The sequence below is a fragment of the Phascolarctos cinereus genome, unplaced genomic scaffold (genome assembly GCF_003287225.1).
Source record: "Phascolarctos cinereus isolate Bilbo 61053 unplaced genomic scaffold, phaCin_HiC Scaffold_3;HRSCAF=262, whole genome shotgun sequence".
Classification (NCBI taxonomy): domain Eukaryota; kingdom Metazoa; phylum Chordata; class Mammalia; order Diprotodontia; family Phascolarctidae; genus Phascolarctos; species Phascolarctos cinereus.
In genome coordinates, this window is record NW_027555736.1 from 243,270,463 (window position 1) to 243,295,165 (window position 24,703).

At 38.1% G+C, this 24,703-nt stretch overlaps 1 protein-coding gene across 4 annotated transcripts in view; it reads right to left on the bottom strand.

The window, feature by feature from the left end:
- The window catches only part of PPP2R5E (protein phosphatase 2 regulatory subunit B'epsilon), a 163,756-nt gene that overhangs the window by 41,257 nt on the left and 97,796 nt on the right, over nucleotides 1-24,703 (bottom strand). For 3 of the 4 annotated variants that reach the window (XM_020986511.2, XM_020986508.2, XM_020986509.2), the window contains one exon: nucleotides 1,063-1,164. In XM_020986511.2, coding sequence (XP_020842170.1) covers nucleotides 1,063-1,164 — 102 coding nt within the window. Of the gene's footprint in view, nucleotides 1-1,062; nucleotides 1,165-9,214; nucleotides 9,354-24,703 lie in introns of those variants that run through there. The other variant, XM_020986510.2, reaches the window with a different exon arrangement.

A 24,703-nucleotide genomic window follows, 5' to 3' on the forward strand; every position in this document is an offset into this window, starting at 1 on the left:
TTTGTATTACTGGGAAAATAGTATGGTTGAATTCTTGCAAAAATTATGAAACTTGCTCAAAAGAGAAAGATACATAAATTTATGTAAAAATTTATGAATTTAAAAGCAGCAAAATTCTTAACATTTTTCTTTCTTTAAATTTTTAAATATTTCCCAAACAACATATTAGGACTTTTTAGATCACTCTGGAAGTGTCTTAATGGCATCTTGATTTCCTTACTCCATGATTTTTTTTTAAAATGTAGAAGGTCAAGGAAACCATGATTAAAAGGGAATAGAGAATGACTGGTGCATGTATGTATACATAAACTACACTGATATATAATGTGGACAAATACGTTATCTGAGAAAGTGTGAAAAGGAATATATGCGGAAGAGGGAAAGCAGGAAACAAAACGATGAGGTTTTAGGTATGGCAGACCGAAAAAGATTGGGAAACACTTCTCAACTGGTGCGGAAGAGGGAAGATTACTCATATATCCTGCTGTCACTCAGTTGTTCCTCTTTCTAGTGAGATTATGAAAGGAATACCATCAGGATTTGTTTTTAAAAAAAAAAGCCTAAAGATCTCAGAAAGCAAATTTTTTAAAAAAACTTTCACTCTTTATTTATTGCACAGGGTTAATAACCCTGGTGCACTTATAGTGAAAATGGCTTTTGTGACCTGTGGCATTTAACGAATACATCTTGTCATGTTCAAATAAGTGCTAATATGAAAATAGTTTTATTCCAATCTGAGGTTCCGGTGCATCATGCTGAGTCACTTTAAAACGCTTAGAAAGCTACAATCTGATACTGCACTAAAGCTACAGGAGCAGAGGGATTTCTGACTCACTTCACAAGAACAAGAAGATTCCAACTAAAGTCCTGAAAAAAGTAGGAAATGTTCATTGTATTCTCTTAGAAATCCAATTAAGAGTGAAAAACAAGTGAATAATCCACCTGTTACATGAACTAGCAGTAACTTTAAATCTTGGTGAGCAAAAACTGAAAAGGATATGAATTTTTATCAACCAATGAAATAATGAACCTTCTCCCATATCTTTTTATGCAATGAAATACCTGTAAATGTGGCCATGATGCTTCAAGGGTAGGTTCATCTTCTTCTGGATCAAATTCATTGCTGTCACTAGGAGGGAGAGTTCTGAATATATTGCAAGATACCTTCAAAAAAATCAATAAAGTTAGTTAAAAACAGTTTCCAAGAAAGCTTCGTACATATGAACTTGGCATTGGATAGACTGCCTACTTTGCAAAGATCAGTCTGGCTAGGTTCAAGAAAGATCTGTGGACCACGGCAAATCATGGAACAAAGGAAAATATAAAATGGCCCTCAGTCCCACGGCGCCCCCTTCTGTTTCTACAGTGATCATGACAGAATGGCCCAAAAGGGGTCAAAGTGTGCTAAGAATTGTGTGATTTTTAGACTATGTCAGCATTAATGTAGCTGTTGGTAACATGTAGGGTCCTGCTGCAATGTCCAAGAAATAAACATGATACAAAAAGAACAGAATCAAATAAATCTTGACCTCCTCACTATAAATGAAACCAAAGGAAAAGGAAGGCATAGGAAAGAATGGAACTGAAGCGGAAAGAATGGACAGAATGATCACAAGTTCTCCTTGGAGAAGCAAATGATGCTGTCAGTGCTTATGTTACTGCGTGTCCAAGAGCACCAAGAACCATCACTTGGTGATCATACACTGAGTGCGCATGATAAGCATTTTCAACAGACAACTATAAAAACAACTGTGCTTTATGTACCAATGACTGTTGGAAAGGATGAGACAGAAGAGAAATTGAAAGAAGAACTTGAAAAGACCCTTTCAAATGAAATAACACGTATTCTGATACTTGGTGACATCAATTCAAGCACAAAGGAGGGTGGTGGAAAATACTTTTAAAAATATAGTTCAGAAGTAAGAAATAAGAGGCCAAAGACTACTCTGAAACTCTGTACATAGAGGAAGGTGTTGTATATAGTAAGTACCAAACAACATCACAAAAATAAATTGGTTACATTTCAACAGGAAAATAAAATGACTGGTTATGGATGTAGGAGTTATTTCCAAATCAGGCATGTATACAGTTAGGTAATAGACTTAGAGCAAAGAACAAAATTAATACCAAGAGTAGAAGAATAAAAATGAGAAAATATGGCATCCTATTGATACAACTCCAATATGACACAAATCCAATCAGCAAGCTGATGATGCTAAAAAAAAAAAAGCTGATAATAAATTTTAAGAAACTTTAAGATGGCTTATCACCATTTTCTAAGCACATTAAACATTTATAAACAAATCATTACAAGAAGACAAAAAGGACCTAAAAACATACAGTTAGCAAAACTTGGATCTCTTTACCCAAGGGGAGAATTATAGGGAAGTATGAATTTGGAATATTAATTCATTTATAAAGCCTTACAAAAGAGCATGGTGAAAGATGACAAACAATCTCAAGACATAAAATTTCTCCACTGCAAGCAGCATGGAGGAAAAAAAGGGAGTTTATGAAAAGTTTGGTGAGAAACTCCAACTAAGCAAACTTATCCAGAAGGAATTTAAAAATTAAAGAATAGAAAGAGGGCAATAAATAAACCACAAACGTAAAAGATTTGTGTTAAAATTTTTATTCACTCTTTGTTTTTGGTCATCAATTACAGTGTGGAGCTAAGAAGAAAACTACCTAGATTTTAGAAATGCATTTGATAAAGTGATCTCATTACTTTAGAAAAGACAGATAGAACTAGAAAGATTCAAACTTTGCTGAATGTCTGGACTCAAATGTTCAATATCAATGTGGCAGGAGGTCTCTAGTGGAGTATCCCAAGGATTTCGTGCTTGGCCCTGTCCTATTTAAAATTTTCATCAATGGAGCGCATAAAGACATAGATTGCATGTTTATCGAATTCTTAGAAGACATAAATAAAACTGAGAGAGATAGCTTATACCCTGAATGACAGTTAGGATCCAAAAAGATCTTGACAGACTAGAAAACTGAGCTACATGTAAGAAGATGAAATTTAACAAACACAAATGTAAAGTCATACTCAGGTTCAAAAAATCAACTGCACAAATACAGGATGGGAGGAGGCACGGTCAGATAATGGTCTGTTTAGGAAAAAAGATTTGGAGATTTTGATAGACTACAAACTCGGTACGTAAAGTTGTGTTCAAATATTTGCAAGTCTATCAAGTGAGAAAGATTATACTTGTTCTGTTTGGCCCTAGAGGGCAGAATCAGAAGTAAAAGGTAGAAGCTGCAAAGACAATGATTCCTACACAAAAGTGGAATGGGCTGCACATTATCAAAGGTCTTCGAATAGAAGCTGGATGATCATTCGTTACATATGTTGTAATAGAGATTCCTTCTGGAATGGGTTGGACTAGATGGTTCTATAGTCCCTTACAATTCTAAATTTCTATTGATTCCGTACAATTCAGTAACAAAAAAACTTTGCTTGAAGACCCCCTGGCTTATAAGCCATAAAACAGGGAGATACAGATTTGCCAATGTCGCATCCCATCATAACAGAGAACATTCAGAACAGGGTCCAGGAAGGTTATATAACTTGCCTATGGTCACAGAGGTATTAAGGGTCAAGGGTGGGCTGTGTTCTTACCACTGTATCGTTTTGTCTCAGTACATGCCTTTGACAGAAACCGAAAATGTACAATGTACAAGAAACCAATGGCCCAGAAATGAACGAGAGGATAAACAGAGGTTAGAATACCTTTAAGAAATTATTCAGTACTTCAAAAAACAAACAAAAAGACCGGGTCCCCCTATATTGTCCAGGCTAGAAATGCAAGGACTACTTACAGGCCCTATCCCAGTCTGATTGTACTGGAGCTGCGTCTCTGACTTGGGCCAGTTCACTCCTCCTCAGGTCAACTGGTGACCCTGGAAACTCACCATATTAATGTCAAGCTTAATTCAGACACAGAATCGATCAGCTAAGCCCACTATAATTCTTATCTCCTGAGCACAAGAGATTCTACAGTTTTAGCCTCCCATTAGCAGGATTATATGCATGTACTACTAGGCCCAAGTTACGGCACTTTAATGACCCTAAACTTGTCCTTGAAACAAAGCTACAACTTTTTAACATGGATGTTCTTCTGGTAATGTTTTAAGGCTACAAATAATGGAATATCACAGTCTCTATGCCACTGTAAGTTGTGGGTCCACCATATGCCTCTCCATTCCCCTTAATAAAAGGATTTGTTCTGTGAAGTTTGCACTTAGTCAAAGGGCCATACTTGAGGACCTAGAGGGCCACACATGGTCTGAAGGCCACAGGTTCCCCATCCTGGTCTATACCAAAAAAGGCCCTAAAAACAATCTGGTAGAATGACCAGAACTATACAATGCAATGAGGCTATTTACAAAGACATTAAGTACTTCACTTATCCAACTATTTCAGAGACTGAGATGAAATGTTAACTAAGTATTTAGTTTGTAGTAACAATCTTGATCTCAGACATATCAATCAACTGAAAATTCTATTCTGACCCTTCAGTTTTCAGTGTAAGAATCTTTACTGCCAACTCATTCTAAATTCCACCAGCTTCAGGGATGAGCCTCTCCAAGAATGAATGAAACGTATTCCACAACAGAGTAATTCATCCTAGGGCAGATGGTCAATGCTCTTTTAGCTCAGCAGAACTGTCCAGAACCTTCACTCTGCTTCCCAAGCACAAGCAGTTTCCACACAACAGCGTGGCGGAATAAAATATTAGGAAGAGATTATTGGGTTTTCATCCACCCAATAATCCAGTAAACACTCCCGTCTATACAAAGTACAACTCGGAGGTATGCTAATTTAGGCTGCACAGAGTGGATACCCTTCCATGGACAGAAATAGCTAGAATGACTTTGATAGAGTTCATAATTACAACCCCAATGAGTACCAAAATAACTGTCCAACCTCTGCATACAGCTTGCTCTAACTTATTCATGGTTAATATATTCAAAGACTCCTGGATTATGTTTATCTTAGACTAGTACACTTATTTGTAAAGGGCTCCAGTTGCCTTTGTCATCCTGAGAATAAAAAGTGTAAGCTCAAGCAGCTCCTCAGGTGAGTTTTCAGTACTGTCAGAGGTGATCAGCTCCTGGGTGGACCTCAAGTATGTGGTGCCACATCCTGGATCAGGACAAAAAAGGACCCAGGTGACTGTGTCACAGACTACATCTGTCCTCAATGTATCTCTCCTTTAATATCAAGAATTTCTAAGGAGCTTCCCTGTAAACATCAGCTGTGTTGCAGACCCAGACCAGACTGTTATACATCTTGCATAAATGCAACGGCAATTTGAATTTCTGGATCACTTTACTGCAATGTCATTTGATCCTTACAGTACATTATATTAAGGTAGAAAGTACAAGTATTATTATCTCATTTTATATATGAGGAAACTAGAACTTAAAGAAATTATGTAAATTTACTCAAAGTCACAAAGCTATTAAGTGTCAAAGTTGAAACCCACGTTTTTTGAACCCAGATTTTGATACCAAATCTGATGTTCATTCTATTGCCTTCTCCAAGCCTCTATAATATTATATGTTTGGTTTTAGGGTGACGTCTGTACTATTTGAAAACTATTTTACAAAGATAACTAGAGGCTGTTATCTAGTGCCAACTTGGCATTTGTCAATGAATAAAACGAACTTAAGTGAACAAAAAATAATTCTGCTGTCTACCCAAGAGTCTAAGTGGTAAACTTGTAAATACTGTGTCTTCTATGAAACCTTGTTCTTTCACATCTAAGGTTTAAGTGGATTATCAAATAAGTAATGACAGCTCTGTGCTTATCCAGGATACATGATCTCAACCCTTCCCCCTTTCTGCCCTAAACCCCTCCATTCCTGACCCTCCCTCAAGTTCATTAAAAGAGACAGGTGGCTAAGATAAAATGGGTGTTGAAGGCTCTTATCCTTTTTAGCTGATCATTTAGACAAAAAGAAGTGTTACCAAAAACAAAACCTTGAAAACAAATTTACAGTTTATATTTTCAATAATATTCATAGAATAACCAAAAAAAATTCAGAACAGAAAGTACTTCAAAGGTCTTAGGACAAAATATAAAATTTCTGAGAGGCAGTGTGGCATTCAGGAAAAAGTCATGAATTAAAATAAACAAATCGTAGTGGTAGCCCTAGTTTTTCAACTAACTGGCAGTATAACCTTAAACAAATCACCTAATTAAGCATTTGGAGTCTTAAGTTCTTCATCTGTAAGTTGAGGAGATTGGACTAGACCCTTTTCAAAGTCTCTTCCAACTCCCAAAAGTCTGCAATTCTATGCAAGCCAAATTCAGCACCAAAATTATAATGGAAAAAGGCTTTCAAAAAGTATCACAATCTTTATTTATATTAAAGGTTTTATAATAAACAGCAGAAAAGTGTAAACCAAGTTAAAGGTGGGAAGGACTGCAATGTACACCAAAAAGAAACTGTAAGAAAAATATAAAAACAGGAAGAAATGGAGACTAGATACATTAACGGGTAAATAGTGTAAAAAAAAAAGCAGCAGATGGTATTTATGATTTTCTTACCACAAGGGGGCGCAATTCACTGTACAGACAGAGGCAACCATCACCTGCCAACTGAGTTTGCTCTTAGAATTTTAAGGTGATTTAAGATTAACAGAGCTTGAAGAGGCCTCAGAGATCCATTACCACTGACACCAGCTTACAGAAAAGGAAACTGAGGCACAGCACACTTAGGAGACTTGCCCAAAGTCACACAGCTAGAGACACAGCCAGACCTCCTGCTACTAGTTCACCATTCTTTCCTTTACACCATCTTGCCCTCCCATTGAGAAAAGTGCTATTAGTTGACTTTTCCCCATCTATTTCTTTTATGTCTCTTATAGTTTTATATCTACACGGCAATTCACCAAGGTAGGCCCTGGAAGAAGATACAAAGATAAATCAGTTCTTGATTTTCATTCTATTCAGCTTCAATTTCCACAGTACTTTCCCCCTCATAGCTGTGAGGTTAAGATCATGGAATCTCAGACTTGGAAAGAACCTTCCTGGTTGGCTAATTCAACCCACCCTTGGAATGAAACCCTTTTTACAGGCGGACGTCTAGGCTCCCCTGGAAGACCTCGTTAGTGATGGGGAACACACCAACACTTGTGCCTTCTGAAACTCTTAATTGTTATGTTTCTCCTTACACAGAATAAAAATTTGCCCCTCTATAACTTCTACTTGTTAATCCTAATTATATCTCCTGGGACCAAGCCGTATTAGTCTAATCCAGGGGTAGGGAACCTGCTCTGGTGACTACCAGGGGTGGGAAACCTGCAGCCTCAATCCACCCCTGATAATCACTACAGCTAAAGATACCCCTTGCCAAGCAACAGAAAAGGCATCCTCAAATTAACTTTTTAAAGATAAACTGAGTTGGGGAATGGGACAGTGGGATAGTGGGAGGTGGGACTCAGACTTCAGGACACAAGTCCCCAGAGAGGCTGTGGACACCAGCCCTGACTGACAGAAGCCTCCTAAAATGGCTGAAGAGGCCACCCCCAGGAAAGGGAAGAGGGTAGTGCTGGGCTAGGTAAGAATATGGCGTTTGATAGCTTTCTACTTTAAGGAGTTATTCTTGTTAACTAGCTGGTAAACTCAGTTGTTTCTGTGCCTGCTAAAGAAGTACAAATCTTCTCAAAGACCTATAAATTTCAAGGGACCTTGGTGTTTAAACCCAGTTGTTCACCTTCCTGCTCTAATTCCTCTTCCAAATAAAAGCCCTTCAAACTCTAAGCAGTGGGAGAAAAAAAGCATAGAGCATACGCTGAAGAGATCTTAGAAATTATCTAGTTCAAGCCTTCATTTTGGAGTTACTCACAGAGGGGATCTACTAGTAAATGACAGAGCAAAGACTATATACCAACTCCTATTTAGAGTACTTAAATGTTGTACTCCCCAAACCCCCAAAACTTTAGCTGAGGTCATACTACATAGGTCAGGGGGTCAGCAAACTAGCCCAAGGGCTAAATTCAGCCTAATTTTATTTAAAAATGTAAAAATCATTCTTAGCTTGAAGACCCTACAAAGGGTGGGAAATGAAAAGATCTCTTTCATTTCACAGAGGCGAGAACTGAGACTAAATTCATACAATCTGAGACTTATTCATACAATCATACATTTGTGACTGCAGCAGAACTGGCCGAATGAAGCCAACTGCAGTCTTTTGAGTCCAAGTCCAATGTTCTACTCCATCAGCTTCTTCATGGAGATGAAAATTGACTCCCTCTTTTCTCACATTTTACCATATTTTTAATCCCCTGCCCCATTTCCCCTTTTCTTCTGCCTAAGCTAACAATGACATTCAGTGACATCAATGGATCTGTACAATTAGTTAAAGAATAACAGAATTTAGAGCTAGAAGGGACCTTAGAAATCATCTAAGTTAGCTCTCTCATTTTACAAATAAGTCAACTGAAGTTTGGAAGAAATGAAGTGATTTGCCCAAGTTTATGCTGATGGTCTCAGAGCCAGGACTAGACTCTAAAGTTCCCAGAGTCCAAATGTTTGGGTTTTTTTTTTAACTACATCGAACTGCTTTAAGAAGGAATAAGGACTTGGAGACATAAGCACTATTTAGCCCCACTAGAGGACATCAGGAGTATAAAGTCTGTGGTTATCTATTCTAGATCAACTTTAACTGAAATTACAGTCATTAACATAAATTAAAATTTGAACAAAAACGGGAAGAGGAGAGAAACCCAAAACCTATCTAGGGTTTATAAAAAGAGAAGCATTTTGCCAAAATTCAAATTTCTATAACAGCACAGCTTTACTCATCAATATATTACAATTTGCCTAGAAGAAAAATATACTTGCTTTATTTCACAACAGTAATGGTCATTTTTAAGGCCCTTTATAAAAAAATCTCCTTGTTCCAATTTCTACCAATAAGACAAAATAGGCAAATTATACACATGTAGTGACCATGTAACTCCTGGCCCATCATGAAGATAACTAACATTTGTACAGTATTTCAAAGTTTGCAAAGAGTACTTCTGGGTCATATGACAGCACAATGGAGGACGAGACATCTTCTCCAATCCTCATGACCTCTCAAATGTTTCCAAAATGAGAATTATGAGCCAAAGGAAAAGCAACTGCAGCTTTCTCCATGATCCAACAACACGAAAAACCCTAATGAGGTAACAATCAATGACCATCAAATAAACCTTAGTCCTCAAGTGTTTGCTCCATACCCCTCCCCCACCAGCTCCAATGTCTTGGCAGGGCAGCACAATCCACTTCATGATCTGGGATCCACCGAGAAATTCTCTGATGGCTGATGCTAGAGTCTCTGCCAACTAACCCCCACCCCCCACACGTGCTCTCTCTCTACCATTCTGAGGCAACAAGCAACAGAACTCAACTGTGCCCTCCCCCAACCCCTAAGCCTGTGCAGGGGAAGTACAAGCAAGCTCTGCCTGGGACAGCAGTGCCCCTAATGTAGCATGGTAGTATTCAACCAGAGAAATACGGAAGAGAAAAAATGAGGCTGACTGCTAGCGTATTGGGGTGAGGGGAAGAGAAGGTAACGCTAAGCTTGAAGGAAAAGGGACTGGCATCCAGCTGAGGTCAAACAGTTGTGAAGTCAATTCTCCAGTATAGGACGAGGCTGAGACAGCTTTGAGATCCAGCCCTTAGGGAAACTACCATGAAAGGGGACTGAGTAAAAAGTCAGCAAGGAAATTTAAGGAAAAAAGACTGGAATTAGCAAAAATCTCAGTTAAAAATCCTGAGCACAAGCCAATATGTCAACAGGAAAAGTATTAACAGAAGGGAATATGCTCTCCAAATCATCTGAACAAGTCCAGCAATCTCTGAATACAATCTCTGTAAGACCAAAAAAAAAAAAAAGGAATCAACTCCTGATAAGGTAAGGGACCCTACAGATCCCCAAGAGAACATGGAAACTCAGCAAGACGTTCCCATCAAGAGAGAAATAAAAATTGTCAAAGAAGAATTTATGACCTTCACAGCAAAAATAATCAGCAGAAGAGAAAATCTTAAATCTACAGAGGCAAATCCTGCAAAAAAACAAAACAAAACAAAACAAAAGAGAAAACAACTAACTGGAAATGCAAAGCAAGCTGGAAAAAGAGGAGCAAAAAAAAGGAATAATGTTAAGAGAAAATATTGTCTCTGTGACAAGCAAAACATATCGATCTTGAAGATAGGATGCAGAGAGACAACTTTTGGAGTTTAGGTCTCCAAGAAGAATATAACAAAATAAAATTAACCCCCCAAAAATCATAATGCAAGAAATAATACCACAAAACTGCTCAGAACTTCTGAATACAGACGAGATGTTAACCAAAAGAATCCACAGATCACCTACCGAAGAAAACCCTATGCTACAAACTCCAAGACACATAGTAGTTAAATTAAGCAATTCTAAGAACAAGCAACAACTTCTACAACAACCATGAGAAAGACCTTCAAATATACAAGGAAAGGAAATTCGACTGACACAAAACTATTCTATAACCCCCAGAAACCTCAGAAGAAAATGGAATAGTATGTCGTGAAGTGCCAAGGAGCTCAAGCTGCAACCTAAAAGTGACCTATCTTGCAAACACAAGCTTAATCATAAATGAAAAAAGATGGACATTCAATAAAAGGCTTTTAAAGTATTCCTAGAAGGAAAAAAAAGACTAAAAAAAATTTTCTTTGCAAACACCCTGGACGATAGAAATACAAGAAAAGTAAACAAATACCATAACTAAAGGATGGCACAAAAATTTACGCTCCCAAAAAAGGAGAAAAATAGAAAGAGAAAGACCCCCATAGGGTTAGAAACACCAACAACAGAGGGACCATTAAGATATTTCTTTCAAAATTTGCAAAGACTATTATATGTATTATTTTATTCAATCTTCATACTTCATACTTAACACTATAAGTACTCTGCATTGCACAGATGAAAAAACTGAGGCTCTGAAAAGTAAAGTGACTTATCCATAGTCATACAACTAGCAAGTATCAGAGAAAGGATTTGAACTCAAGTTTTCACAATCCCAAAAGAACAATCTATCCACTAGTCCATGCTGCTTCAGATAGCATGTATATCACTTTACAATTCTTGAGCATTTTATATACACCCTCATTTTATCCTAACAACTCTGTAGGGTAGTTTTATTATCTCCATTTTCAAGATGAGAAAACAGGCTCAGAGGTCAATTAACTTCACAGCTCTAAAAGTTCAAGGGACCTCAGAATCTCTTTAGTCCAATCTACTCATATTATATATGAGGAAACTGAAACTCAGGGAGATATAACAACTTATCCTAAGATGGACAGGCCATATGTATCCAAGATGGGATCTGAACCTAGGTTTAACTGACCAGTTTCAAGAACTGCAATGTGAAAAAACTTCTGATGCAAAGTTCAGTCTTCTTTCAACTATACTAATTGATATAGTAATGATTCAATTTATTGATTCATCATTTCTGTATTAATGCAGTAGGTTTTTAAGTGGCAAGGTTTACATCTTTCTTAAAACAAGGTAGAAGATGGAACAGCTGACTTCACATCTAGTCCAACCAATATGCCTCAAAAATGATTATTTCTTGAAATCATACCACAGAGCATGCAGATCAGTTGAGAATATATAGAATACATAAAACTCTTTTCATGGTTTCAAAGTGCATTATATTTTTAAACAAAGAAAACATGTAGTAGTATAATATATGAAGAGTTATCAGGCAATGGAAGAGCTCCAATTATTCTAAAGAAAGCTGCATATTGGGAACCTCAACCACCAGATTTATCTCCCTGAGTTTCCTCATCTAGAAAAAGGAAACTATAAAGAGAATATAGCATTTACTAGAGAGAGATTATACACGAGGAGGGGAGTCAAGCACTACTCAACTGGCTAACAGGAAAAAGAAATTTAACAAATAATAATGTAGAACTGTGGTAACATGGCTGAGCATCACTTGAACACCATCAACTCATCACCTCAAAAGAGCAATAAATGTATCCCCAAAGTGAAGAAATGCTTACAGGGAAACCCTCACAGGAAAAGTAAACAGAGAAGCTGAAGTGGAAGTGGAGGAGAAGGAGGAGGAGGTGGAGGAGGAGGAGGAGGAGGAAAAGAAGAAGAAGAGAGGGGCGGAGCCAAGATGGCGGAGTGAAAGCAGTGACTTGCTTGAGCTCTTCCCCAAACCCCTCCAAATACTCATAAAAAATGGCTCTAAACAAATTCTGAAGCAGCAGAACCCACAAAAAAGACAGAGTGAAACAAATTTCCAGCCCAAGACAACCTGGATGATTGATCAGAAAGGTGTATGGCGCCAGGCTGGGAGCGCAGAGCAGCGCCACATGGGCGCACAGGCCTCAGTGAACCTGGAGCAGGCCTCAGAGGAATGAATCTCGGGCAGCTGTGGGGGTTTTCAGACTCATCAATCCACCAATGCCAAAGACAACTTAGAAGGTCAGTGGGAAAAGTCTGTTTCTGTCGGTGCTGAGAAAGGAAGGCAGGGTTTCAGCTCCATTCCCCAACAGCATGGGGGGGGGAAGCTGCTTCCCGAGCTTCCGGCCCACAGACTGAGGGGGAATCCAGTGGCTGATCAGAGAGGGATTGCAGGGATCTCTTTGCCAGTGCTGAGGCAGGAATCTCTTGCTTTGCCCGTGTCTGGATCTGGGTCACAGTTCTGGGCTGCGGTGCTGGGGTGAGGAGAAGCGCTGGCATGGTGGAGCTTGTAGTGTCTGTGGAGAGGAACACCTCCTCACAGTTACAGGACAGAAAGGAGTACTTGTAATCACAGGCCAGGAAAGGAGTAAACACCTTGCCCCTTATCATACCACCTTGGAAGAACTGAAAATTTACAGGTCCCTACAAGTATCTCTGAAAACAGCTGTACAAACCCCCCGAAGCTTGGGACAGTACATTCTCCACATTGGAAGCAGACTCTTACCTTAACAAAGAGTTTAAAACTCAAGTAATTGGCCGGGATCATGAGCAAGCAGTGCAAAAAGAGTCAGACTATATTATCTTACTTTGGTGAAAAGAAGATCAAAATATACAACCAGAAGAAGACAACAAAGTCAAAGCTCCTACATCCAAAGCCTCCAAGAAAAATATGAATCAGTCCCAGGCCTTGGAAGAGCTCAAAAGGGATTTTGAGAAGCAAGTAAGGGAAGTAGAGGAAAAACTGAGAGTGATGCAAGAAAATCATGAAAAAACAAGTCAACAGCTTGCTAAAGGAGACCCAAAAAAATACTGAAGAAAATAACACCTTAAAAAATAGCCTAACCCAAATGGCAAAAGAGGTCCAAAAAGCCAATGAGGAGAAAAATGCCCTAAAAAGCAAAATTGGCCAAATGGAAAAGGAAGTCCAAAAGCTTACTGAAGAAAATACTTCCTTAAAAATTAGAATAGAGCAATTGGAAGATAGTGACTTTATGAGAAATCACAACACAGTAGAACAAATCCAAAAGAATGAAAAATTAGAAAACAATGTGAAATATCTCATTGGAAAAACAACTGACCTGGAAAATAGATCCAGGAGAGAGAATTTAAAAATTATTGGACTATCTGAAAGCCATGATCAAAAAAAGAGCCTAGACATCATCTTTCAAGAAATTATCAAGGAAAACTGCCCTGATATATTAGAACCAGAGGGCAAAATAGAAATTGAAAGAATCCACAGATCTCCTCCTGAAAGAGATCCCCAAAGGAAAACTCCTAGGAATATTGTAGCCAAATTCCAGAGTTCCCAGGTCAAGGAGAAAATATTACAAGCTGCCAGAAGGAAACAGTTCAAGTACTGTGGAAACACAATCAGGATAACACAAGATTTAGCAGCTTCTACATTAAAGGACCACAGGGCATGGAATATAATATTCCGGAGGGCAAAGGAGACAGGATTACAACCAAGAATTACCTACCTGAGTATAATCCTTCAGGGGAAAAAATGGTCATTCAGTGAAATAGAGGACTTTCAAGCATTCTTGATGAAAAGACCAGAGCTGAATAGAAAATTTGACTTTCAAATACAGGACTCAAGTGGAACATGAAGAGGTAAACAGGAAAGAGAAATCATAAGAGACTTATTAAGATTGAACTATTTACATTCCTGCACGGAAAGATGATATTTACAACTCATGAGACCTGTGTCAGTATCAGCGTAGTTGGAGGAAAAAAATTATATGTATGTATATGTAGATAGATAGATAGAGGGCACAGGGTGAGTTGAAGATTAAGGGGTCATATCTGGAGAATAAAATTAAGGGATGAGAGAGGATTATACTCAGAGAAGAAGAAAGGAAGAGGTAGAATGGGGTAAATTATCTCACAAAAAAAAAACAGACAAGAAAAGGTTCTTATGGTGGAGGGGAAACAGGGGAAGGTGAGAAGAAATGAGGGAATCTTATTCTCATAGGATTTGGCTTAAGGAGGGAATAACATACACATTCAATTGGATATGGAAATCTGTCTTACCCTACAGGAAAAGAGGGGGAAAAGGGAACAAAAGAGCAGGGGGATGATAGAGAGGAGGGAAGATTGGGTAATCAGAAGTAAATACTTCTGAGGAGGGACAGGGTCAAAAGAAAGAATAGAATAAATGGGAGGGCAGGATAGGATTAAGGGAAATAGAGTTAGTTTTTCACAACATGTCTACTATGGAATGTTTTGCATAACTGCACATGTACAACCTATATTGAGTTGCTTGCCTTTTCAATGAGGGTGGTGGGAGGGAGGAAGAGAGAAAATTTGAAACCTAAAGTTTTAAAAACATATGTTTAAAAAAATGTTTTCACATGCTACTGGGAAATAAGAAATATAGGAAATGGGGAACAGAAGTCTATCCTGCCCTACAGGAAAATAGAAGGGGAAGGGGATAAAAGAAGGGGAGAAAGATAGAAGAGAGGACAGACTAGGGGAAGGGATATTCAGAATGCATGACATCTTGGGGTGGGGTGAGGGGGGAGATGGGGTGAAAATCTGAAACTTGGTGGAAGTGAATGTTGAAAACTAAAAATAAATAAATTCATATTAAAAAATTTAAAAATATAAAAACTATAGAAAAAGAAAAAAGAAAAGAAAAGAAAAAAGAAAAGAAAAGAAAAGAAAAGAAAAGAAAAGAAAAGAAAAGAAAAGAAAAGAAAAGAAAAGAAAAGAAAAGAAAAGAAAAGAAAAGAAAAGAAAAGAAAAGAAAAGAAAAGTCCCAGTACAGTAATTAAATGCTAAGGGATAAAACAAAGCAAGGCAAAATCTCCAGAAGAAAATTAACTAAAAAAAAATGAGAAGGAACTTTGTCATAAGACACAATGAGAGATATAAAAGGAGACTTGGCATCTGTAAGTATAGAAATGAAATATTTGAAAGAACAATACAAAAAGACAAGCATAAAGATCAATAGCTTAGATAAGGCAGTGGAAAATCTCAATAAATCAGTAGTAGGCACTCAGAGAACTGAAATGGCCTAAATGGGAATACAAAAATGCCAGAACAGCAAAACAACCAACAAAGAAAAATTTTAAAGCAGCATAATTGGAAGTGGACCTCAGATTTCTGCAAAACAAAGCAACAGAAGTAAAGACCACAGTTTGGTAAGACAATCTGAGAATTTACTGATCATCCAGAAAACTATGACGAAACACAGCCTGAATACCACATTACTAGAAAATCAAAGAAGAAAAATGCCTGTTGGTATTGGAAGCAGAGAGCAGAGTGCAAATCAATAGACTCTTTAAGACACCAACTTTGTGGAATACTGAATTTAACTCACCTAAATGTGAAGTAACCAAATTTCAGAGCTTAAAAAAGAGAATCTTTCAAACAGCAGGGAAGAAAAACAGTAGGGATAAAAAAAAAACACCCAGACACCCATTCAAATCATATCAGATTATTCAATGAGAATATGAAAAAAATTAGAATTTGACACATCAAAAAAAGAGAGAAATCAAGTTTTAGTTCATCAAATCGCCTATGATACAAAACTGAATATAATCCACCACAGGAAGAGAAAAACCATAGTTCAAATGTCATGTAAAGCAACTACACACAGATGCCACCAACAGACATGAGGAGGGAATATATATTGATTAACATTAACTCTATGCTCCAAGTGGTATAGCCAAATTCTTAAAAGAAAGGTTGAGAACTGCATAAAGACCAAGGGAATAAGGACTTAATTTTAAGTGACTTTAGCGTTACTTTCATAGTTTAAAAACTAATATACACTAGGGCATAAAAATTCATAAAGTAAAATGCAAAGAAGCAGAAAATCAAAACCTGGTCCAACCATTCAGGAAAATAAATTTCACCCAATAACCCTAAGGAGGTATAGAATCATTGCTACAAATATGTTTACAATAGCAACATTTATAATAGCAAAAAAACTGGAAATCTATACGTACATGAATTGGGGAATAGCTAAGCAAATTGCAGCTTCGTTTGTTAGTTGCAGATTTCCCTCTATCATATCCCTTTATACTTTCTCCTCTTTTCTTCCTGGCACTCTCTTTACAAAGAAAAGTAACTTGATCAACAATGCCTCCTTTCTTTACCAAGTTCAGATCCTGATTTGTTTCTTATACTTCTTTCTCTTTTCATTCTTCTCTTTATTAATCAACACTCAAATTGAAATTTATCTTGATTATGACAAATTATTCCCTGACTCTACTCTCCCTCTTCATCTCTCCCTTCCCTTCTCCTGTTCCTGATCATTTCCCTGTTGAGTTTAATGTATATCTACACCAAACTGGTCCGGGAGGGGGGAACCTGCAGCCTCAAGGCCATATGTGGCCCTTTAGGTCCTCAAGTGCAGCGCTTTGACTGAACCCAAACTTCACAGAAAAAAATCCCCTTAATAAAAGGAGTTGTTCTGTAAAACTTGGACTCTTTGACTGAGGCCACAGTCAAGGACCTAGAAAGCCACATGTGGCCTCAAGGCCACAGGTTCCCCACCCCTGTTAACCAATCTCTATCAAGTTCAGATAAAAGTGAGGACCTGAAAAACTCACTCTTTCCCCACTCTTTCCACCATGTTTATAAACTCACTGCTCTTCTAGTACACCATATTTAGGAAAAAGGTTCCTCTTCTTCCTTAGTATATTCCTTTACCTTTTCCTCTGTTCTTTCTTAAATCCAACAAACAGAACAAGCACAAAAATCGGTCCTCTGTATGTCTTACTGAACTCCCTGAAGACAAAAAGTGATGAAGGGACACTTGTCTCTTCTTCCCTTATTAGAATGTAGCATTTCATCACTGTTTAGCCCCTTTCAGTTGCTCAAATCTATTTACCTTTCTAGGTTTCTCTTTAGTCCAAAGTTTCTCTTCAACTTTGATCTTTTCATTAGAAATGCTTGAAAATTCTCTTTTCTATTAAAGATGCACTTTTTCCCTTGTAGGATTATACTCAGTTTTGCAAGGTTAAGTCATTCTTGGTTGTAAGCCTTCATCTTTTGCCTTTTTGAAAGCTATATTCCAAGATTTTCTCTCTTTTAGGTAGTTTCAGCACAGCCTTTATGTGATCCTGTCTGTGGTTTCTGAGTATTTAAACTCTTCCTGACTGCTTGAAGTATTTTTCCTTTGCTTTGGAACTCTGAATGTAGGCTACGACATTCCTTAGTGTTTTCCTATGAGAAAGTGACTGGTAGATTCTTTTTCTTTCCACTTTACCCTCTGATTCTAATAGATCTGGACAGTTTTCTCTTATGATTTCTTGAAATATGTTGTCCAAATTTTTTCTTTAGTTATGGTTTTCAAGAGGAGTCTGATAAATTTTAAATGCCTTTCCTCAAACTAGTGGATATATCTTCTATTTTTTTTTAAATCTTCTCACTTGATTTTAATATTCCTTATCTGATCAAGTCATTTCTTTTCAAGAAGTCCACTACCTAGGTAGTTTTCCACTTTCTATTTTAATTTATTAATTCTACTTTCATTTTTTCCCTCCCTAATTCTCTCATTCCTCCTTTCATTTTTCATCTTGTCTTTAACGTCTTCCAGTTACTTCTATAATACTTGTGGCAACTGATTGCCCTCCCCCTCCAAAGCACTGCTTGTAGCTGTGGAAATTACATTTTTCTTCTGGGTTTTACCTCTTTAGCTTCTCTTAACCCACATTCTTCACCCCCCCATTTTGGTGTCTTCTGTTTACTCATATTTTCAGCTTGACACATTGGATGGGGATTTGGGTTTTAAGTTAATCTCCTCTGGTACTCCTGGATGGTACTTGGTCTTGTTTGGTCTTCTCCCTTAAGTTCAGAGGCCACTGCCACTGTTAATCTGCACGGGGTGGTTAGAATTAGGCCTAACATTCTGCCATAATACCCAGTTTCTGCCTCAGTCTCTTAGATTACTACAGGTTTGGGCCTTGGCTGTACTCTTTTTCCTTCTTTTTACATGATCTAGTCAGGAATTGGATCTCTCCTCTGCTGTGGCCTTCACAGGCCCTAGAAAGATGCTGGAGACTACTCTGGTTAGTAGGCCTCCTACACATCTTTTCTGGCACTGATTCTTAGGAGCTGAGTTAATCCTGTCTCCTGCAATGGTTCCTAGTGCCTTGAGAAGTACACAGGTAGGACCCATTTCCCTGTGAAGTAGCCTTTTGGGGCTAATCCTACACCCTATTTCTGTTCTGACAGGCTAGGGCTGGGATGACTTCAGGGACTCTATTCTTAGAACTGTTATGGGCTTGTGATACCACTGTCCAGAGTACTGAAAGTTTCAAGTTCATTTTCAGTAGTCTGCCGTAGCTTTCTATCTCTCCTATCTTCTGTTAGCTCTCAATACAGATATCAGAGTGGAAAGACGTTTCCCTAGTTCAAACCCTTGACCAGCCTCCATTGTTGCTAGGATTACCTGAGCTGGCACTGATTTCTCTAGTCTGACCACTCTACTCGCTTCTGGACATCTTCCTGCGCTGAAATAAATAAATGAACTTCATTCCATGTCTTTTTTTTCCAGATGCCTTTAGCACTGGTTTTTCTGGGGCCATTTTAAAATGTATTCGGGGGGCAGCTAGGTGGTGCAGTGGATAGGGTACTGGCCCTGAAGTCAGGAGGACCTGAGTTCAAATCCGGCCTCACATCAAACACTTGACACTTCCTAGCTGTGTGACCCCGGGCAAGTCACTTAACCCCAATTGCCTAAAAAAAAAAAAACTAAACAAAAAAGTGTATTTGGGAGTTTCTGTATGAGAGCTAGGCTGCTCTACAAGTTTTTGATTGTCATATTAACCAGAAGTTTCCCTTAATTTGCTTTGATAACAATTTCATTTTAGTAAAGATGGAGGAAATAATAAGGCAAACTAGTATGCTGGTCCTGACTCTAACCAAAAAAAAAAAAAACAGGTCACAGAGAAAGAAATAACTAGAGCCTAGAGTCAGTGATAGATAAGGAAGGGAATACTAAGCATATTTGATTAGCACCCTAGATTTTAGAAAAAAAGATTTCAAAGAGTTCAGAAAAGGAATGAAGTAGGATTGTGCAGTTCAAAATTCTGTAGACAGATTATTAGCTCAAAGTGGAATGAACTCCTGGGCATACACCCCAAGGAAGTAAAAAACAGAAAGATCCTCCATATACCAAAATATTTATAGCAATATTTTTGTGTTAGTAAAACAAGTAGAAACAAAATGAGTGACCACTGATTGTAGGAAGGGTGAATGAACTGGCATATGCATACAATAGGAGATAGCCACCCTGGGAAAAAATAACTAATATAAAGAATTCAGTTAGCATGAGAAGACTTGTATGTACTGATGAAGATTGAGCTTCCATTCTGTCTGGGAAAACAGCATGTGCTTAAATGAGTAAATTTTTAAAAAAAACCAAAAACAAGGTAATTTGGGGGATGGGTGCCAGCCAGGCAGAAGGGGAGGAGACAGGAGGGAAAGATCTCATAGAATATGGCTCCTGGAAGCAGCTTTGAAGAAAACAAGAAATTCTAGTGGTCAAAGGTAAGAAAGTAATGTATTAGAGAAGTGGGAACTACCCAGTGCAAAGGTTGAGAGATAAGTGAAAACAGCAAAATGGCCAATCTGGCTAGACTCTAGAGAATGGGATAGGGGAAACTATATAAAATATTAGAAAGGCTGACTGAGGTCAGATTGTGAAGGGCTTTCACAAAACAAACAGAGGTTCATAACTGACCATAAAGGTAATGGAGAGCTACTGCAGTTTGCTGGAAAGAGGAATGCTTTGGAAAAATCACCAGAGCAGGTGTGTGAAGGATGGACTGCAGGGAACTAGGGCACTGGCTCACTAGAACCAAAGAGAATGCGTAGATTTTTTCAGCTGGTTGGATATTTGAGGTGAGAAGAGACGCACTCTTTGTGAGACTAGTTTTAGTATTTATAAGAAATGAAGACCCCAGAATCAAGAGAAAAAATAAACTGATTCCAACTATACAAACTGGAGAATCAGACCAACAAATGTTTATAAATCCTAAGATCACCAATTCTGAGCTAAAATGTGTCTCAGAAGTATAACCACTTTGCCCAAGCCCTTGTCTTTTTTTTTTTAATGTTATAAGAAATGGTAGCCTAAAGTAAGGCAGTAGATAAATGCTGCATTTGCATTCAGAGACACTGACTCCAAATTCCATATTCTTTCCGCAGCTCCACACAGCTCCTTGGGAGTAATATCCATTGCCTTCATAGGACCCTAGCTCTAGAGCTGAAAGAGCCCTCAACAGCAATCTACTGGCAATGAGCTCCTCATTCTCCTTGAGAAAACTTGGAACCAGGGACTTCAAAGAACTTCTGATCCGAGTCACACAAGATGAAAAAATAAGAAGCAGAATTAGAACACGGATCCTCGGACTGCAGGGGCAGTGATGCCATTTGGAGTTTTCTCAGCAAAGATACTGGAGTGGTTTGTCATTTCCTTCTCCAGTTCATTTCACAGATGAGGAAAATAAGACAAACAGGGTTAAGTGACATGACACAAATCAAGAAGTACAGTTCTAACAATGGATACAAACTCATGTTATCTGTCCATATCTGCTAGCTATATCTCTCTTCATTTTATGTGGCTAAACTTGAGAAGGCTGTGGATAATAGATGCCTCTATTTGCTTTCTTCAGTCTAGCTTTTGATCTCATCATTCAACTGAATTTGCTCTCTTCAAAGTTAAACCCCATCTCTTAATTGCCAAACTTCACAGCCTTTTCTCAATCTTCAAACTTCTGCATCTATCTTCTGCCTCTGACATTGTCATTCATCCTCTTCTCCTTGATACTTTCTTCCCTCTGAGCTTCCATGACATGACTCTATTCTAGTTCTCCTCCTTTCTGTCTGACTATTCTTTCTCAGTCTCCTTTGCTGGATCTTTATCCAGGTCATGTCTGCTAATGCTCAGTGTCCCCAAAGGCTCTGTCTTGGGCCCTCTTCTCTTCAAATACTATAATGTTTCACTTGGTGATCTCATCAATTCACATGGATTCAATTATTATCTCTCTACTGAGAATTCTCAAATCTACTTATCCAGCCCTAACGTCATTGCTAACCTCCAGACTAGCATCTCCAACTGCCTACTGGTCAACTGGACTGGATGTCCTGCAGACATTCTAACCTTAACATGTCCAAAACTGAATTCATTATCTTTTTCCCCCAAGCCCTCTTCTATTCTTATCTTTTCTATTACTGTCAAGGATATTACCATTCTCCCACTCACCAAGGCTCTCAACTTAGAGTTGACTCCTCCTTGACACATTTATATCATTCTCTCCAATCATACATCTACAACTCTAGTTCAAGAATTCATCACTTCCTCCCAGACTTTTGCAACAGTCTTCTAGCAGATCTCCTTGCCTCAATTCTCTCCTCACTGCAATCCAACTTTCCTTCAGTTGCAAAGGTGATTTTCCAAAGACCAACATGAAACAACCTTTATCTTAAGGTAGTCTATGTCACTCTCTTACTCAAACTCCAATAGCTCCCTATCATCTCCAAGATGAAGTATAAAATCCTCTGTTTGGCATTTAAAGTACTGGTTTACTCCCCTCCATAAACTCTAAATACAGTTGTAAAACTGGCCTACATAGTGATCTTCAGATATATCTGCCCTACAATACCTTTGAACTAGTTGTCCCCCATACCTAGAATGTTTTCCCTCCTCACCTCCATCTCCTGGTTTCCTTCAAAACTCTGCTAGAATTAGGGGCAGCAAGGTGGCACAGTGGATAGAGCACTGGCCCTGAAGTCAGGAGGACCTGAGTTCAAATCCAGCCTCAGACCAAACACTTGACACTTACTAGCTGTGTGACCCTGGGCAAGTCACTTAACCCCAACTGCCTAAAAGCAAACAAAACAAAACAAAACTCTGCTAGAATTCTACCATCTGCACAAGACTTTTCCCAATCTTTTCCCATCCATCAGTCCCTTACACAGCCTTTGCTCAATATTACCTTTATTTACCCTGTATACATCTTGTAGATAAGATTTTTGCATGTTGTATCCCTCATTAGAACATAAGCTTCTTCAGAGTTTGGAATACCATATTCCAGAAGGCAAAGAATATATACTTACAGCCAAGGAAAAAAAAAATCAACTGCACAAGTACAGAAGGCATTGCTAGACAAAAATTTACATGTAAAAAATCAGGGGGATTTAGTGGATTACAGTCTCCAAATGAGTCAATATGGTGGTCCAACAGTCTAAAAAGCTAAAGGAATCAGAGTGTCTTAATAGCAATACTTACTTAGAAGAAGCCTGGCATTCAAGGTGCTCCATATTTCTATGCTTCTTTTAAAGCACTTCAACTCACACACTATATATGCTCCAACCACATCAATCAACAAGCATTTATGAAATACCTAATATGTGCCAGGAAGTAACAGATACAAAGACAAACACGAAACAACCTCTGTCCCAAAGTAGCTGGGGGTCAGGGGGCACAGACACATGTTGTTGTCGTTGTTACCGCTGTTGTTGTTGACCCCGTGGACCTCTGTCCATGAAGTTTTCTTGGCAAAGACACTGGAGGGATTCCCTTCGCCAGGGGCAAACAAAGGTTAAGCGACTTGCCCAATGTCGCACACCTAGGAAGTTTCTGAGGTGAATTTGAATTCAGGGCCTTCTGACTCCAAGCCCAATACTGAATCTACTGCGCCACCTAGCTGCCTCAGAGATGCATGATATGCACAAAAATAAGTACAAATAAAATATAGGGACAGGTATGAAGATCTAGAGAAAAATTTAAAGTGTCCCTGCATCACTCTCCTTCCTTACCTCCACACTAGGGAATTCTTCTCTTCAAGTTAAGTTCAAGCACCTCCTTCTTCAGGAAGCCCTTCCTGGTTTTCCCAGCAAGCAGTGCCTCCCCTCTGAAATTACCTTCTATCTACACTGTGTAGTGTAATTATTAATTACATGCTGCCCACCCATGAGAGAGCAGGGGCCATTTCTACCTTTCTGCTCCCAGCATTTACTACAGTGCTTGGTATACAGTACATGCTTAATAACTGCTTTTTAAAATTCGTTCTCTTCAAAACAACCTGTTCAATTTTTTGACCATTTATCTATCGGGGGAATGGCTTTTGTTCTTACATATTTGAATACATTTTCCTCTATCTTAGATATCATATCTGTATCACATAATTTTGCAAGAAAAAAAAATGTTCCTTGTCTCCCTTCTATTTTTAACTATACTGGTTCTGTTTGGGCAAAATTTTCCAGCTTAAATGAATAAAACTCCCTATCTTATGCCCCGTGATTGCAACTGACGTAACAGCATGATTGTTTTTTATTATTAATATGATCTATTTTGTTTATTGTTTTCCCAATGCTGAACTTACCCAGCATTTCTGGTTTAAATCCATCCTGGTCCTACTATATAATCCTTTTTATACGTTGCTACAGGCTCTCCAGTAGTACTAATTCAATATTTTTCTGTCAATATTGATTAGGGATATTGGGTTATTGTCTCCAGATTTGTCTCTGCTTAGTTTAGGTATCAATAATATATTTGTTTCATAGAAGAAATTTCACAGATCTCTCCATATTTTGTAAACAATGTATTATAAACTGGAATTTTTGTATAATTAATAAAATTCACCTGTAAATTCACCTGTTACTAGAATTTTATTTCTCTGGGAATTCATTTATGGCTTGTTCAATTTCTTTTTCTAAGGATACATTATTTAAATTTTCTTTATCTCTTTATTTTCAAAATTTCTACTTTTGTGTTTAGTTGGGCTTCCTGAGCCACTGCTTCTCTAGTTTTTTCTAACTGTACATCCAGTTCACCAATTTCTTCTTTCTACCTTTTGTTGATGAAAGTATTTAAAGAGATAAATTTCCTCCAAGGACTGCTTTCATGATGGCCTTTCAGGACCCAGGTGGCCTACTGAGTCCATACTCACAGACCTGCCAGATCCTTTATTCTCTCTACACCATAATGAGATATTAAAATAGGACATTAACAGAGACTCAGAAATAACAAGCTCTCACCAAGGTGGTCAATATTTTGGGCCACAAGAGTTTCTGAAATCACCTATTAAGGCATGGCAGAATTGTATCCTGCATCAGTAGAAGAACCCATAAAGATGCAGTACACTAAATCTAGCCAAGAAAATCCTTTAGCAATATGAATGATGATACCCTCTAAAATAGCTATTCTACAAAACTGTACTTTCTTCTAAGTAGTTTTAGACCTGCACTTCTGTTCATAGTGCTACAGCTGCGAGATGGGGGCCAGGGA